We start from the raw sequence: 14802 nt of genomic DNA, 5'->3' as shown, positions 1-14802 counted from the left end.
TGAACCGTTTAAATCGGTTCTGCTGACAACATTCAACAACATAGTTTTAGTCACACACTAGTGAAGCAATGTAACGAGTATGTAAAAACGCAGATCAATTCAATGCATGGATTTTGCTCGCCATCTGCATTTTGGGTCACCTTTTTACCAGCATGGAGTTGTCGCTCGTCCACCTGCTGAGACTACAGAGTGAGGGTTGAGGAGATGAATCTGACCACTATTTCAACAAAAGAAAAAAGAAATGAAGTCACTTCCTGTCAGATTCCATGAAAACACAATTTATTCAGCCATTTGGAATTTAACAATCTCTAAAAGAAGGGCAGTTTGACAAAGCCTGACAGGCTCAAGTCCCTGTTTTAGCCCAAGAAGGTGGAGATGAAGACGCTGGTGTCAAGGTTGAGGGTGGCGTGCCACCAGCGGTCAGGGAAGTACAGAACCTGAGACACAAACACAGGAAAAGTATCGGACATTAGATGGAACTCAGAAATACAGAATCACTGTCTTCACTTTATAAAGAACTGGTTTGACTTCACAGGCTCACGCACCTCTCCCGGTCGGATGGTACACTCAAGTGGAGCGTGCTCTACTGGTAGCTGGGGGTAGGTGTGCATCAACCAGGACAGTGTCGTGCTGTTGGGATGGAAGTCGGGCTGGCGATCGGGTGGGTAGAGGAACCAACGCTGCACAAACAAATCTTTCCGTAAATTACGTCAAACAAGACCAGTGACTCAGAGGAGTCAGAGCACTCCACCTTGCGACCGTAGACCACCTCCGAGTACCCAGGCCCATGCCAGTGGAACGGGACTCCGGTGCCGGAACCTGAAGAGGAACAGACTCTTAACAGAAGGTTTCCCTGCTATTCCACTCTCCCCCTCAACAACAGACATCAAACCACCTTCACCCCTCCACCAACACTCAACCTTGACTTGCGATGGTGCTCACCAGCGATACCAAAGCTGAGTGCGGCACTTGTGTTAGGCAGCACATATGGAGGTTTTCGGTACAGCTGGAACAGACTGTTCCACTCTGTGTAGTTGTTGTCCCCGAAAAAGTACAAGGTGTCTGCAAGGCAATGGAAAACTGTTTAGCTCTTTATCTGTCCAGAAACTGACGAAAAAGAAGAAGAAAACGGAAGTGACCGCTGCCCAGTGCGTCGGGAGTCTGTGGCTTCAGCAGCTCTGACACATATTCTCGGAATGGAACATCAACTGGAATACAGAAGTCAAACAATCAGAATAGGAATCATGTGCGACCGGAATCCACACAGATTTGGTCCCACTTGGATTACTGTTGTGACGGTGCTTATACATCATCAAAACGTAGGTCATGAATGGACTAGCTCAATGTTTTTTTAGATGGCAGAGAGTAAACATGGGGCGCGGAATGTTGCTGCAGTGAACAAAGGAATGGCGGTGAATGCTTCTACCTTTCCTGTAGGAGAAGGTGTTGGCGGTGCTGAGACGCACTCGCAGGTCCCCGAAGTCCTTGAGCAACCGATTACGGGAACTCCATTGACGGAACTCCTGAAACAGGGGACACACGTGAGACTCAGAGCACACAGCAGCAGCACCAACACCAGCTGGCGTACCGAGTTATCAGTGAGTCCCCTGATGATGACCGGTCCACTGTACGCATACCTGCATGCACACCCAATTAAGAGTCTCCAACGTGAGAATAACAGGTGAGCTCCTGACCTCACCTGTGCATGAACTGGCTATACGAGATGGCTGAAGATTCCAAGACATCAATGTTGCAGGGTCCTTCGTCCAGACTCGGATCTACTGACCTGCGCACACAAGGGTTTCATTGAGTTTAATGCGACTCCTGGAGGTGCGTGAGTGCGCGTGTTCTTCGACTGACCAGCCGCCGTCCTCCGTCTGTAGCTTCGACCCGACAATATGTGGATGGCATGCTAGACACACTTGCAGAAAACTGCTCACTAGAAAGTTGAACTTCATGGAGCTCTCGGGAACAGAAACTGGAGCAGAGCGGACGTCAAACGGATGCAGCACAACGCTTCCTGGACGCAAGCCAATCAGAAGCGAGAAAGCGTGCTGCGTTCAGGGTCGGATCGGAATACAGAGAGCGCACGGTCTTGATCGTAAATTACCGCAGCTTGACTCAAAATTAGCGTTTTTTTTTTGCCAACTGCACTATTTTAATATTAGCATTTTTATGTAATTGTTTCGTTCATGCTATTTTTTTAATTTGGGGATTATTTAAGAAGCGCCTTAATAGAGGAATTAAACTCGTCTGACACATGATTTTATCTTCCTTTCTTTGCAAAGGAATGAAACAAGAAAACAAATGGAGCGGCTTTACAGAAATGCACGTCAAGAGTCAGATGTCTACAACAGGCAACACCTGTATTCCAAAGTCACCTGCTCCTGTATGATTCTGTGAATCTAACAAATCACTCCCAGCACAAGGCACCAAAGCAGTGTCCTGTTCTACTGAAGCACCAATGAGTAAACAAAACATGAAGCAAGAATAAACTCACCTGGCTTGTAACATGAAACCGCGGAACACATTGTTTGCATCGACAAGCCGCAAACATGAGTTCAAATAATGGTCATAATAAGGTGCTGCAGCACCCTTCCGTTTGGCTGCAAGTCTCTGCATCTCCAAGAATCCCACCACAGATTCTTCATGGTGGGCAACTCTTCAAACTGGGGAGCAGGCAATGTATTAATTACCTGAATACATATAACACAATATCTTGCACAGTGAGGATCAAAACGCTCTAAATTTAATACAATTATAATTGAAATCATGATTGTAGTGAATAATATTGAGTGAAATTAAAGTTCAAATCATAAATGTGGTAAATAATCGAACACATTTCATTATTGTAGTAGAAAACATAATAGAATGATACTCTGAATCATAATTATTATGAAAGCAGTTCATAAAATTATAAACAATCATCAAACGCTCAATACTACCACACCCAACTGATACTGCAGCTTTCCCGAATCCTGTACTGACAGTACAGTCAGGTCAGTCACCGGTGGCCACGCCTTGCACTTGTGACCACACCCCCGTGAAGTCAGCAGAAACCTGGAAAATCCAAAAATAATGGAAGACATTGAAGCAGAGAGCCAGTCCCTCTGCTCCTGAAGAAGGAGTCCACTTCACATTCAGAATCATTTATTTTCATTTAAAAAATAATCAGAGCATAGGACTCGTTAATTATTTCAGCTTCATTTGTGCGGCGAGGGAGTAGGAAGTGACCGTCGTCAAGTTCTCTGATGTCATGGGTCATGGCGCATTGGCCCTCAGGAGAGCAGCAGGGCTGACAGAATGTGCACGACTGACATCAGCAACAGGGCGAGCTGGCGGTGGACATAGGCGTGGCCCGTGACGGATGCCTGGATGAAGCCTGTCTGGTTGTCACCAATCTTACTTTTGATCCAGGACTCGTATATGGACACTCGAGCGTAGACGCCAGGGGTGTCTGGTCGAGCACAGCCCTCTCCGAAACTAACCACCCCAGCCTGGAACCATTTGGTGTCGTTTTTAGCAACCAAGGGCCCGCCTGAGTCTCCCTGAGACCAGAGACACAGATTCAGTGGCGCAGCACAAGACAGGACACACGCTTGTGAGTGAGAGTGGTGATTCCAACTGACCTGGCAGGAGTCCTTCCCACCCTCAGTCAGTCCGGCACAGATCATGTTGCTTGTCAGAGAAGGGTAGGAGTTCTGACACCTGCTGTTGGACACGACAGGGACGTCAACTTCCTGCAGTCTTCCCGGAAACGGAAGGCTTTCTGAAGACAGAGGTGGCAGTTGATTTCGATTGACTGTTGATGCAGTGGCCAGCCACGTCCTGGGACTCACCAGACTCTCCGATTGCACCCCATCCAGTGACCCAGCAGGTGACGCCATCTTGGATATCACTGCCCACAGTGGGCAGACACACAGGCCTGATGAAGTCAGTGAAGGTGACGGTGGAGGAGAGCTGCAGCAGGCTGATGTCGTTGTCGAAGGTGACCGAGTTGTAGCTTTCATGATTGATCACCTGACTCACAGAGAACGGAAGCTCATTGTCATTCACGCCACTCTGCACCTCCCGACCCAGATACACCGTCAATCCTACAGTGCTGGTGCTGGAACAACAAGATGGACAGTCAAGACGCACCATCATGATGACAAGTGGCATCACCTGCAGCAAGTGTCTGGGACTCACCTGGGGAAGCAGTGTGCAGCTGTCAGGATCCACTGGTTGTTGATCAGCGACCCCCCACAGAAATGGAACGACGTACCGCCACTACTGAGTTTATGAAGACTGGCCTGCCAGGGCCACGCGCCCGCCGCTGCATTGCTGCCGCCCACGATCTTGCCGTTTAAGGGAGCAATGCCACATTCTGCAGTGAGAGTGACAGTTAGACCTGCAGGAGCCTGACCACCCGGCACAAGTGATAACTCCAGACTCACCGTCCAGCTGTCCCGTGACATCTGCAGAAGACACAGGAGTTATGAGTGACGCCATAGCAACAATGGTTCATGGACAATCTGATCATGAACTCACTCACTGATAACAGCTCAGAATGTTGAGTTGCTTGATGCTGGTTCGATAGAAGCTGGCCATGCATCCGTTTTTGATAAAAATCAATTGTGACCAACAGCAAATGAGAGTTTCCGGTACTGCTGCATTTTAAATAATTGTTATCCTGCGTCATCGCTCATCCAGTCGGACTGGTTCCATTGTAACTCATCAGATTTCTCTAATCTCATGAGCCTTTGTCTTCGACTGTCATCACAGTTTTCCGATGCACACTAGACTTTGTGTTATTGACAGATGGGTCTAACCTCAGCTCATTGGTGATCCCGGTTCTGTTCCGGCTCGCAAGCCTCCGCACATGATTCCAAAACAAAACCACCGTCATTGGTGCTGAAACCCACATCTACTGCTGACATTTGACTCAACAGGGCAACAGAGGCAGTTGTGGCGAGACTGTTATCACTGTTATCTCTGTTATGCACTGTTTATATGGGCCTTTTTTTAAATTCTCTCTGAGACTATTAATATGTATTATTTATTTTTTTCCTTTGACAGTTATCTCATATCAATCTTGCATCAGCATAAAAAAAGTCACTTCAATCAAGTTATTTTTTCTCTACAGTGTTTGTTTTCACTTCTACCCACAAGCTCCTTTGCGTGACGGAGAGGAGAGCTGGTCCTCCTCAGCTTAGTTCTGGGGTACCCAGCAATAAATTAACCAAAATATATATTTAAACTTCATTGACCCAACTTGAGCATCATTACATCATGAATCACAGGGAGTGGACGGAGGCATTCTTGGTATTTCTGGCCCTTGTTCTCGCTTTTCCTGATTTTTACCAGTCAGAAGTCATGTTCTACTTTACAGGTTAAACATTTGATCATTTGCATTGCGTGACCGAAACAATAAAAGCAAGCAGCAAGCAGCAAGCAGCGACGAAACTCAAACGCGGATGAGCGGCTCGGTCCAGGTCATGGACCAGAGTAGCCACAACAAACAGAACCAAAACAAAAGCTCACCTGAGACCAGCAGACCGAGCAGCATCAGCAGAAGAACCATCGTGCACATGAGGTGTGTGTGAAGTCTGAGGCTGTACAGGTGAGTGAAGAACATAGACGCCTAGCTAGGTCACACCCCTAAATTCCAAATATAGACTCCAGTTTGACTAACACCTGAGGAAGCTCGCACACCGGTGACGTAATTTCCAGAACCAGAGATTACTGTTGACAGGCTGGTGAGTCGATGAATAAATGGATTGTCATAACAGTTGAGTCAACACTGACATGAATGGTGCTGCCACCTTGACATACAAACCTGAGAAGCCATCCCTTCAACGTGGTGTGTGTGCCTCTGATGCATATCACACACAGCGTGTTGGACGAGTCCAGCATCCTGTTGACCTCTGACACCAGAATCAAGAAACATCCTGCACTTGTTTTGGAAGGATTCAGGGCCTGGGTTTCAGTGGTCCAGATGGGTGACTATGAACATATGAATAGCAACGTTTTCTGAAGAGTGAAGAGGAAGATAAAATGCAGAGATTTCAGGATGTACAAGGTTTGTTTTTTAACAAGGAGCCATGGCTTCAGGCTGGTTCAACAGAGGGAAATGTTACATCCAGCTGGTGACATCATGAAGACACACAAGAGCAACATGCTGGATCAAGAGGTTCCATAGACAGGAAATAGAATGGTACATATAAAAGAACCGGGAGCAGGAGTGGACAATCAAATTATGGAAGTTGCTACATTATATATTCTGAGTCCTAAATTCAACTGAGATCAGGTTTCTATAACATTATAAAACAGGGAGTAAATAGAGAAAATGTAATGACAAAATAATGCAATAATGGTTTTATATTGTTTAATTTTATTACTGAGATTTGGGTGAATATCATCGTTTCTATGTAAAAAGTTTGGAAGGTAAAAACATTACAAGGGCTTTATCACAAATGCTTGTTTTATGTAACATTTTGGCTAGTAGGAAAACAGACACCGACAAAGGAGACCTTAAAATAACAATTGATCTATTATTATAATGAAAAATGCAATGAATAATGGAAAAAAGCTCCAATATATTTTGTGTTTTGCTCTGCCCTCTTGAGGTCTGCATCGATGCAGGCAAAGGCCCGCACTTCGCCCAGTTCCTGGAGGAACGCTGTGTGCCTGCAGGGGAATGTGCCTTGTGACAAAAAACTGGGCCTGACAATAAAACTGCCTGCAAGCGGTTGACTTCTGCGACGATGCGCAGTGCGAAACACGTTTGTATTTAACTACTTTGCCGCGACAGTCCCGGCACGTTCCGCGTGCTCTCGTTGTTCAACCAGCTCTCGCGAGAACCTCGCGTTACGGGCAGGACGGTCCATTGCTACATTATTATTAAGCAACAACAACACGAACCTTTAACCATCATGTTCGGCCCGGATTGCAATCCACACGGACCACCAGTGTGATTCTCTGACCCCCTAGGAGGTTGCAGGAGCGCCAGCCGGAGACATGCAGGTGGAGAACCCTCCGAATCTTCTGGTGTTTCAAGATGACTGGTTTATTAATAGCTCGTTATTTAGCTGGCCTGGCTAGGCTAGCTGTTAGCTTGGCCATCAGTCAGCACTTACTGGTGACTGTGCTACTAAACTGCCGATGTTTTGTTGATGCGAATGTGGGAAAACACTCAAGCACCGGTAACGTCTGCAGGGCTACAGGCTAAGACGCCCCGAGAATGAGTTAGTCACGTAAGATATTGTTAGCCTGCTATAGAAGTTGCTAGCTGAAGTTAGCATCGCTGCAATTGAACCGTTTTACTTGCTCATGAGCGACTCTTGTGTTGGTCGTGTGTGTGGGCGTGAAAGTAGCGATGATAACCAGCCCGTCACGTGATGATGCAATAATAAGCGCGGATAAAACTGACGTCAAAGACAGAATAACAAACCGTTGTTTCTCGACTCACCGAGTCAAAAGACTTACCAGGTGTATTCGTTCCTCAATCACCAACCCACTGACAAACCCTCCCGTCGGGAGGACGCAGTGAACCTTGATAGTAATGACACAGTTGTTATAACGTTCAATACAGGCGAGTCTAACACAGTCAAGGTTGCATGTGTAAAATGAAATCCCAAACATGAATCTTATAGTTGTGATGATGAGCTGAACTGTGTTTTCCAGGTTGGTTTATGTTGGCATGGACGTGTGACGGATGCTGACGTCTGGATGTGGTCGGACTGAACTGTTTCCTGTCCTGGCATCAGAAGAATGTAGCGGGAAGCATCAGGTCTGACCTCCACCTCATCATGGGCGGCAGCAGTTAACCCGGGAGGGGGCGTCGCATCACTGTGAGGTGTCGCGCCTCTGACCCATATGTGCCATTTGTTTTGGGTCAGCTGATCACTCGCCGTCGCTTTGATATCTTCAGACATAATGAACGGCTCTCTGCTGACCCCCCCAAGCCCACGGGCTGCGAACTCCTCCCCCTTACCTCCTTCTCCCTCCCCGTCCCCGTCTCCTTCTCCGCCCTCACCGTCATTGCTGCCGCTTTCCCCTCGTCCGCCCCCTCTCCCACCGCTGGTGAGCCCCCCGCCGCAGACTCATGCCTCCTCCTTGTCTGACACACCTACGCCATCCCCTTCGCCCTGCTTGAGCTGGACAGAGTTTTGTGAGCTCCATGCCCGTGTTGCAGCTGGCGAATTTGCACGGCACTTCCGTGCTTTCCTTCTTGAGAACCCCCACTACTCGCCTGACTCGGCTGCTGCCTTCTGTCGCCGCTTCACGGACCGCTTTGTCCGCCACTTCCAAAATGAACTGGAGGGGGCGCTCCCATTGAGCTGTGCCTCTGGTAGGGAGGACATGGCGAGCTGGGCTCCCCAGTCAGATGCTACATCCCTGGAAGAAGAGGCTGTGTCTCCCCTGTCAGCCGCCGCCGGTCTCACCATACCTCCCACAAGTACGACATGCGCTACAACCAAAACGGTACAAAGTCGACTTGTGATGGAGAGCCGTGTCGGCAGTGACTCGTATGCGCATGGGCAAGTCCTTCCTCCATCCTCATCATCGTCCTGCTGCTCCTCAGTCGGAGGGAATAACGGCAGACGGGAGGAGAGGAGTGCGATCATGGCGCCTGGGAATGGGGAGGCGGCAGCTGAGGAAGAGGACAGCTGGCTCAGGGGAGCCTCGGTGGGGGAGGACCTGGAAGCAGAGGAGGAAGCGGGCGAAGTGTCCGTGGACACGGATGTTGCAGAAACCTCCATCCCACCTCTGGCAGTGACCCCTGGTGCAAAAGGAGCCAGCACCCCAAACTCCAAGATCAAACTGAAGAAACGTTTCTCGCTGCGTAGCGTGGGCCGGAGCGTACGTGGCAGCATGCGTGGCATTCTCCATTGGCGCAGCTCGTCTAGCGATTCGACGCAGAGCCCGCTGCCGTCTAGTTACAGCTATACCATGGGCGTTCAGGACGCAGGTGTCCCCAAGAGAATCTCTGGGACTCAGTCCCCCATGCCCACCTCCTCCATGCCCATGTCTCTGTCCATGCCTCTTTCCCTCCCGCATTCATCCTCCTCCTCTCTGCCCCCCTCCTCCTCCAGCAGCGCCACCTCGCTGTCTGTATCTGAAGCTGCTCGGGACCGGAGGCGGAGCAATGGGGAGGGGGGCGAAAAGGAGAAGTGGAGCCAACGTCTGGAGAAACTGAGACTCACACGGTCGCCTCCGCCTAACCTCGTGTCGGCAAACTCAGCCGCTTCTGTGCTGCCGCCGAGCTCCGCTGCTGCCGTGGGACCAGTTCGGAAAGTTGGCCGGCTGGTGCGCGAGGGAGGGGTCACGGTCAGCTCCTCTAGTGACGAGCTGAGCAGCGGCCATGCTTTTGCTGGCTTCTCCTTTGGGCTTTTGCACCACGGTACGGACAACAACGCTGCCTCACCTGCCGCTGCGGCTGGTCCTGCCCCACCTCTGACCAGCGGTGGAAACATTCCCTGGAGAGGTGGACGCTGGCACAAGTGCCGACTGGTTCTGCGAGAGTGGGACAGAGACGGAAGTGAGAGGGGGGAGGAGTTCTACCTGGAATTCTTCATCCCTCCAAAAGTGAGTTTCAAACAGCGACATGGGTTTGTGATGTGTCAGACACCCACTGAATTTTTGTTCTTGTGCCCTGAAGGCGTCAAAACCCAGACTCACTGTCCCGTGTTGTTCCATCCTGGATGTTAGGAGCACCACAGCTCTGGAGGTCCCAGACAAGGAGAACACTTTCTTACTACAGGTAGCTGGTGGTGGTGGGGATAATGTTAGTGATGATGATGATGAGGCTGAAGCTTGTCTCCCCTGCTGTGCAGCTGGAGGGCTCAGCCCAGTATGTGATCGAAACACGAGATGCTGTTCAGATGCGGGCGTGGCTGAGTGACATCAGAAATGGCATCTGTCTGAGGTTTGTGAACAAGTCCCGAACCCCTCAGTCCCTCTTCTTCCTCTTTTGTGTCTGTGTGTGACCTCTCACTCCATCTCACAGTGAACAGGACGAGTCAGGTGGGGTGTGTGTGGGTCCGTTAGACCTCAGTGGGACGCCGGAGACGGTGGACCGTTTGTCACAAGGTAAGTGGTGGTGTGTACAGTCCCCTGCGTGATGTCACAGTTCTGCTCTCTGTCAGTGTGTTACGGGGGAATCGCAGGCTCCTCCCCCCTCATGGACTCCCTCCCTCCAGAGCTGCCCCCGCGTGCTCCTTTAGATGAGCCGGACGGCAGGATGGTCGGAAGTGGTGGGGCCAGTCTGGGCACGCCATTTGCAGAGACGCCAGAAGCCACTGGTCAGTTGGCCTCCAGAATGTCTAGCTCAGGAAGACTGATGTGATCAGAGGGGTCCTAAAGGTGTGTGTGTTTGTGTAGGATCCTTCCTGTTTTCAGACATGGCGGTGGCAGAGGCTGTTGAGCACCCTCTCAGTGAGTGCCAGTGGTTCCACGGGACCCTGTCCCGGCTGAAGGCGGCCCAGCTGGTGCTGGCCGGAGGTCCGGCCAGTCATGGTGTCTTCCTGGTACGACAGAGCGAGACGCGGCGTGGAGAGTACGTGCTGACGTTCAACTTTCAGGGAAAAGCCAAGGTGGGTCTGCCCGTGCTGTTGTCACCAGTGAGTGGAGTTGTGACGGCGCCCTCTTGCTCCCCTCGCAGCACCTACGTCTGTCCCTGAACGAGGACGGCCAGTGTCGGGTCCAGCACCTCTGGTTCCAGTCCATCTTCGACATGCTGGAACACTTCCGAGTCCATCCCATCCCGCTGGAGTCCGGAGGAGCGTCGGACGTCACGCTCATCAGCTTCGTGGGTGCCACCGCTGTCCGCCAGCCAGGTGTGTTTGTGTGCGCGCGTGCATGTGCGCCTGCGTGTGTTCTGACGCTGCTGTTCTTGTCTGTTGTGTTGGTCGCTCACGCAGGCCGGGAGAGGGCAGGCAGTCGGCCCACCGTCTGTGATGTCATCACCACGCGCCATCCTGACTCTCCATCAACCCCCATCTCTGACTGTGTGTAAGTGAGACCGGACGCTGCGGAGTGTGTGTGTGTGTGTGTGTGTGTGTCCATGGACTCCATGACACTCCATCTCCTTCTACTTGTTTTTCTTCTTACCTTCCTCTCGCCCGATTGTTCACTGGTGTGCCATCTTTTGTGTCCAGACTTGACCAGCAGACCCCGTAGCCCCCCTCTACCCCCCCCACTGCCCCCGGGCCGGCCACCCCCTCCAACCCCACCACAGGAGCGAGGCGTTGAGACAGAGCCAGCCGGCGGTGCACCAGCCATGACGGGAGGCGGAGCAGCGGCGGTGGCATCGACTGGGGGAGGAGGAGGAGGAGGCTCGGCAGGAGTGAGCGGAGGATCCGGTAGCGGGGCAAGCGGAGGTGGGACGGACGAGTGGGAAGAGAGAGACACTCCGCTCAGACAACTGGACACTGCGGATGGAGAAGAGCGAGATGGAGCGAGGGCCCTGCGGGCCGTCGACAACCAGTACTCCTTCTTCTGACTGTTCCTCTCCACCTCAGCGAGACTCTGACACGCAGGTGAAGCGTGGGGAGAACAGTCGCACCTCAGCGGACACACACGATGTCACCACTCTTCATGTATATATACATATATAGACCAGATGTGACTGAAAGTGGGCGGGGCTTCAGCAGCCTCCTCTATATTCCACTCCCCTCACTCTTCAGTGTTAGCTGCCAACAGCAGAACCCGGACTGAGCGACTGAACACAACTGGAAACCTCAGACAGCCCTGATCCCTCCAGAAAAACTGTGACACTAGTATTAATTCTGTTCCTGTGACTTCGTCTTTGTGCCTTTGTTTGATTTGTTTTTTTTAGGGGGGGGTCATCATGTTTATCTCTCAAAGAAAATAGGACTTTTTCTACTCGTGCCTTCTGTGTCACCTCCTCCTTTTTGTTTCTGACCGGCACTTTCAGCACAGCGACTATGTCTGGGACTTACTGTGCCTTCTCACCTGTCTCCCTCTCTCAAGCCTGTCCCCCATCTGTCTCTGGATTCTGTGTAGACAGGCAGACGTCTGTCGCCACCAGGTGGTTAGTTTCAGGTACTACATGAATGATATAAATGTAGTGAAACATGTGTCTTTTAAATGTGTGGCTCCTCGATTTCCTGCCGTTTCCGAGGGTCATTACGAGGTCCTCTGGAGACCAGGCCAACTGTCTGCAGCAAACGGACCAGACGCTGAGGTGAAGGGTTCGAACACAGCTTTAGTTTCCCCAGACAAAAGTATCACAGATTCTCAGGATTTGTCAGTTTTCTTCCTTAAATGAAGCTGGAAGCTGCTACCCATCATGCTCCTGGGCAGCTGGTCCACCTCCCATCATGCACTGGGCTGCATCATCTGGGCACACAAGGAGGAGGTCGGTGACAGAAGTCGCAACACAGACATCGTCTCACAGTACTGGCTGGTTGACGTAGTTCCCCTCGCTGTCGTCGTCATCTTCAGATTCTTCTTTGCCTTGATCTGCAGGAAACATCATATAAAACGTAAACAATAGTCATGTGACATCTCTGCATGATGTGAGCCTGAGGAGAATCGTTCTCAACTATTTGGTACATATTAGTTTTCATCCGTCGGTTCACCAGGGTTCTGACCAGATGAGTTGCGATCATGTGACCCACCGTCTGGCTTCACCTCCACGTAATCATGGTTTCCTGCCGGGAGAGAGAAACGTCCTCAGTGATCACGTCCTGACAGCAGGTGGCATCTCTGCCGACTCACCTGGAGGCACGTTGACGTATGTGGAACCGTCACCTGCAGAAACACCAGTGTCAAGCTCCAGGAGAAGAGTGAGGGCGATGGGCAGCGGCGTACCTGAGCTGGACATGGAGGCTTGGCTCGGGTTCCTGCTGAGCGGCTCTTCGTCCGGACACACCAGTCTGAGAGAAGAAGAGGAGGGTGAGGCGCAGCCATGGACAGGAGACGGGCACCGAGACACTTGCATGTAGTCGGGGGTGTGGCAGCCCAGGTCATCCAGTCTCGTGGAGACCGAACCTGGGTCCACTGCAAGTCGGGCACAGATTTAGGACCAGAAGACGCTCCACTCAGGATTCAGGTCACATGATCTCACCGTTCACGTAGCTGGGGTTGCTGTCTGCAGAGAAGACAATGATGACTTTTTCTTTATTAAGAACTTAAGATACAGTCATGAACACGCCCACTGTGTTGATGATGTGGAACTCGGGTGAGATTTGAATGAAATTAATAATAAAATAAGCTGGGCATAAGTGCTCTTCATAGAAATAAAAAACGACATTCTTCCAAAATAATTCAAAATTACTTATTATATTGTTATGAATGAAGTCACAGACCTCCTGCCAGAACACAACGGGGCACAGCCAAAAGAGATGTAAAGCAGATTCAGTGGAGGATTTACAAATGGTGTCAATGTCTTTCTGAAATCTTTTCTGAATTAATTCTCTGCTCGGACAGATTCTTTGAAGAATTTTAATTGAGATTTTCTCTCTCAAATCCGACCGGCAAGTGTATTTACTGGGGACAACAAACAGTGATGACTTTTCCTCAAAGGAAAATGAGGTTCTATAACATCATCAACCTGCGTCCCCGTCAGCAGGCGCGGACCAGAGTGAGCGCTCACCTGTCTCCGTCGCACCCAGCGAGCCTCTTCTGGGCAGAGTCTCCACTAACCTGAGCACAACAGCAGGGGGCGTGAAAGCCTCAAAATACGAGCGTTTTATTTTGAACATCATGGAGGAGCGGCTTATTTAGATGGACTCACAGAGATGAAAAACGAGAAGGAAGAGTGTGGCTGAGGTCAGCTGCAGGAGACAGGGTTATCATCATCATCATCATCATCATCATCACCTTCAATATCGATTGTTAATCTTCATCTCACCTGGGCTGATGAAGGGAAATTCTGTTGACCTGAAGAAAAACAGAGTCAGATGTCATGAGAGGGAAGGCAACGTTGTTACCATGGAGCGTGTGAGTCACTCACATGATGTCATCAGGCTGCTCGACTTGAGCGATGGATTCTAGACAAGAGAAGAGACGGGCGATCGGTTTAACATTTCAACTTATCATCTTCTGTTCTTCAATACTGAGGTTCCACCTGGAGGTCGTCCCTTTCTACAGTTCAGACAGACCGTCGTTGTGACAACCAGGGACACCAGGAAGGCGGTTGCCATGATGATGAGGCTCCAGGAGACATCCATCCCACCTGAAGACAGAGAAGCTGGCACTGGGCGGGAGGAAACCAGAGCTCCAATGCATGGGTCAGGCCAATGGAAAGAAGCTGAGCCAGAGGGCCCAAATTTGTGTTTAGCGGTCATGTGACAGCCCCACTGTGGCTTGAGAGCGTCACATGACCACTGGCTGTAGTGCGACGGCAGACAGACGAAGAGTTTCGGACCCGTGACCCAACGTGCATGAACACCGCCGCCCCTCACTGATCTTCCGGTGAACGGCACGAGAGCCGTGGGATCAACAGGGGCCACACAGGACAACCTGACTCCCGCAGGGGCCTGCTGGGAGCAGAGCCTGGCAGGACACTCACCTGAAGGCTGGCAGTGGCGAGGACGAGGCGACAGGTCCGCCTGGACTGCAACCGTTGGTTTCCGCTCGACGACGACAGCAGCAGTGACGCACCAGAGTCTTCCACTCAGCTTCTGAGAGCCGAGCGCACGTCACGGCCAATCATCAGATCTACAACCTGCAGAAGCATCTAGCGAAACTCGACAGTTGGCTCCCACTGACTGGTCCACCAATCAGACGTCGAGCCACTCTCTTCTTCACATCCTCTCACCTACAGACAGGAAACCACACGACAGGAAGCAG

The 14802-nt window shown here is 50.9% G+C and overlaps 4 protein-coding genes across 5 annotated transcripts; 1 reads left to right on the top strand and 3 right to left on the bottom strand.

Moving 5' to 3' along the window:
- Positions 1-251: 251 nt before the first annotated feature.
- On the bottom strand, positions 252-3265 carry jmjd8 (jumonji domain containing 8). Its single transcript, XM_053850691.1, has 10 exons — positions 3235-3265; positions 1861-2020; positions 1700-1786; positions 1589-1637; positions 1427-1523; positions 1140-1208; positions 943-1062; positions 752-819; positions 546-680; positions 252-437 (listed from the first exon to the last, which is right to left on the bottom strand). The coding sequence occupies exons 1-10, from the start codon at positions 3263-3265 to the stop codon at positions 357-359; spliced, it is 897 nt and encodes a 298-aa protein (XP_053706666.1). The 3' UTR covers positions 252-356.
- Positions 3118-5632, bottom strand: LOC128750956 (trypsin I-P1-like). Its single transcript, XM_053851633.1, has 6 exons — positions 5524-5632; positions 4437-4457; positions 4189-4366; positions 3840-4108; positions 3630-3769; positions 3118-3548 (listed from the first exon to the last, which is right to left on the bottom strand). Exons 1-6 carry the CDS (start codon positions 5615-5617, stop codon positions 3279-3281), a joined length of 972 nt encoding a protein of 323 aa, XP_053707608.1. The 5' UTR covers positions 5618-5632; the 3' UTR covers positions 3118-3278.
- Positions 5633-6808: 1176 nt separating this feature from the next.
- On the top strand, positions 6809-12558 carry sh2b1 (SH2B adaptor protein 1). Of its 2 annotated transcripts, XM_053851569.1 has the most exons (10): positions 6810-7005; positions 7666-9570; positions 9644-9745; positions 9819-9910; positions 9992-10074; positions 10131-10286; positions 10366-10577; positions 10646-10820; positions 10905-10995; positions 11142-11310. In XM_053851569.1, the coding sequence occupies exons 2-10, from the start codon at positions 7918-7920 to the stop codon at positions 11161-11163; spliced, it is 2586 nt and encodes an 861-aa protein (XP_053707544.1). In that variant the 5' UTR covers positions 6810-7005; positions 7666-7917; the 3' UTR covers positions 11164-11310. The 2 variants fall into 2 exon arrangements, with proteins under 2 accessions (XP_053707543.1, XP_053707544.1); XM_053851568.1 differs by lacking the exon at positions 10905-10995 and having other exon boundaries at positions 6809-7005; positions 11142-12558.
- On the bottom strand, positions 12151-14504 carry lat (linker for activation of T cells). Its single transcript, XM_053851638.1, has 12 exons — positions 14078-14504; positions 13964-14000; positions 13862-13890; positions 13745-13784; positions 13604-13653; positions 13076-13099; positions 12948-13008; positions 12820-12884; positions 12727-12759; positions 12627-12659; positions 12407-12468; positions 12151-12345 (listed from the first exon to the last, which is right to left on the bottom strand). Exons 1-12 carry the CDS (start codon positions 14295-14297, stop codon positions 12325-12327), a joined length of 675 nt encoding a protein of 224 aa, XP_053707613.1. The 5' UTR covers positions 14298-14504; the 3' UTR covers positions 12151-12324.
- Between the last annotated feature and the right edge of the window lie 298 nt (positions 14505-14802).

The sequence above is a fragment of the Synchiropus splendidus genome, chromosome 19 (assembly GCF_027744825.2).
Source record: "Synchiropus splendidus isolate RoL2022-P1 chromosome 19, RoL_Sspl_1.0, whole genome shotgun sequence".
NCBI classification, from domain to species: Eukaryota; Metazoa; Chordata; class Actinopteri; order Syngnathiformes; family Callionymidae; genus Synchiropus; species Synchiropus splendidus.
This window is presented reverse-complemented; position numbering and strand designations above follow the sequence as displayed.

Bases quoted from the DNA above. Each gene is read 5' to 3' on its own strand.
- jmjd8 (XM_053850691.1), bottom strand. From the start codon at position 3,265: ATGACCCATGACATCAGAGAACTTGACGACG. The intron at 1,209-1,426 runs GTAGAAGCATTC...TCTGTATTCCAG, and splicing joins CACCTTCTCCTACAGGAAAG to TTGATGTTCCATTCCGAGAA. The intron at 820-942 runs GTGAGCACCATC...GTTCCTCTTCAG, and splicing joins ACTCAGCTTTGGTATCGCTG to GTTCCGGCACCGGAGTCCCG.
- LOC128750956 (XM_053851633.1), bottom strand. From the start codon at position 5,617: ATGTTCTTCACTCACCTGTACAGCCTCAGACTTCACACACACCTCATG. The intron at 4,458-5,523 runs GTGAGCTTTTGT...TGTCTTCTGCAG, and splicing joins GCTCGGTCTGCTGGTCTCAG to ATGTCACGGGACAGCTGGAC. The intron at 3,770-3,839 runs GTGAGTCCCAGG...CTCTGTCTTCAG, and splicing joins GGGTGCAATCGGAGAGTCTG to AAAGCCTTCCGTTTCCGGGA.
- sh2b1 (XM_053851568.1), top strand. From the start codon at position 7,918: ATGAACGGCTCTCTGCTGACCCCCCCAAGCCCACGGGCTGCGAACTCC. The intron at 9,911-9,991 runs GTTTGTGAACAA...TCCATCTCACAG, and splicing joins AGAAATGGCATCTGTCTGAG to TGAACAGGACGAGTCAGGTG. The intron at 10,578-10,645 runs GTGGGTCTGCCC...CTCCCCTCGCAG, and splicing joins ACTTTCAGGGAAAAGCCAAG to CACCTACGTCTGTCCCTGAA.
- lat (XM_053851638.1), bottom strand. From the start codon at position 14,297: ATGACCGCTAAACACAAATTTGGGCCCTCTGGCTCAGCTTCTTTCCAT. The intron at 13,654-13,744 runs GTGAGTCCATCT...TGTTGTGCTCAG, and splicing joins CCTTCTCGTTTTTCATCTCT to GTTAGTGGAGACTCTGCCCA. The intron at 12,469-12,626 runs GTGGGTCACATG...TGTTTCCTGCAG, and splicing joins CGTGGAGGTGAAGCCAGACG to ATCAAGGCAAAGAAGAATCT.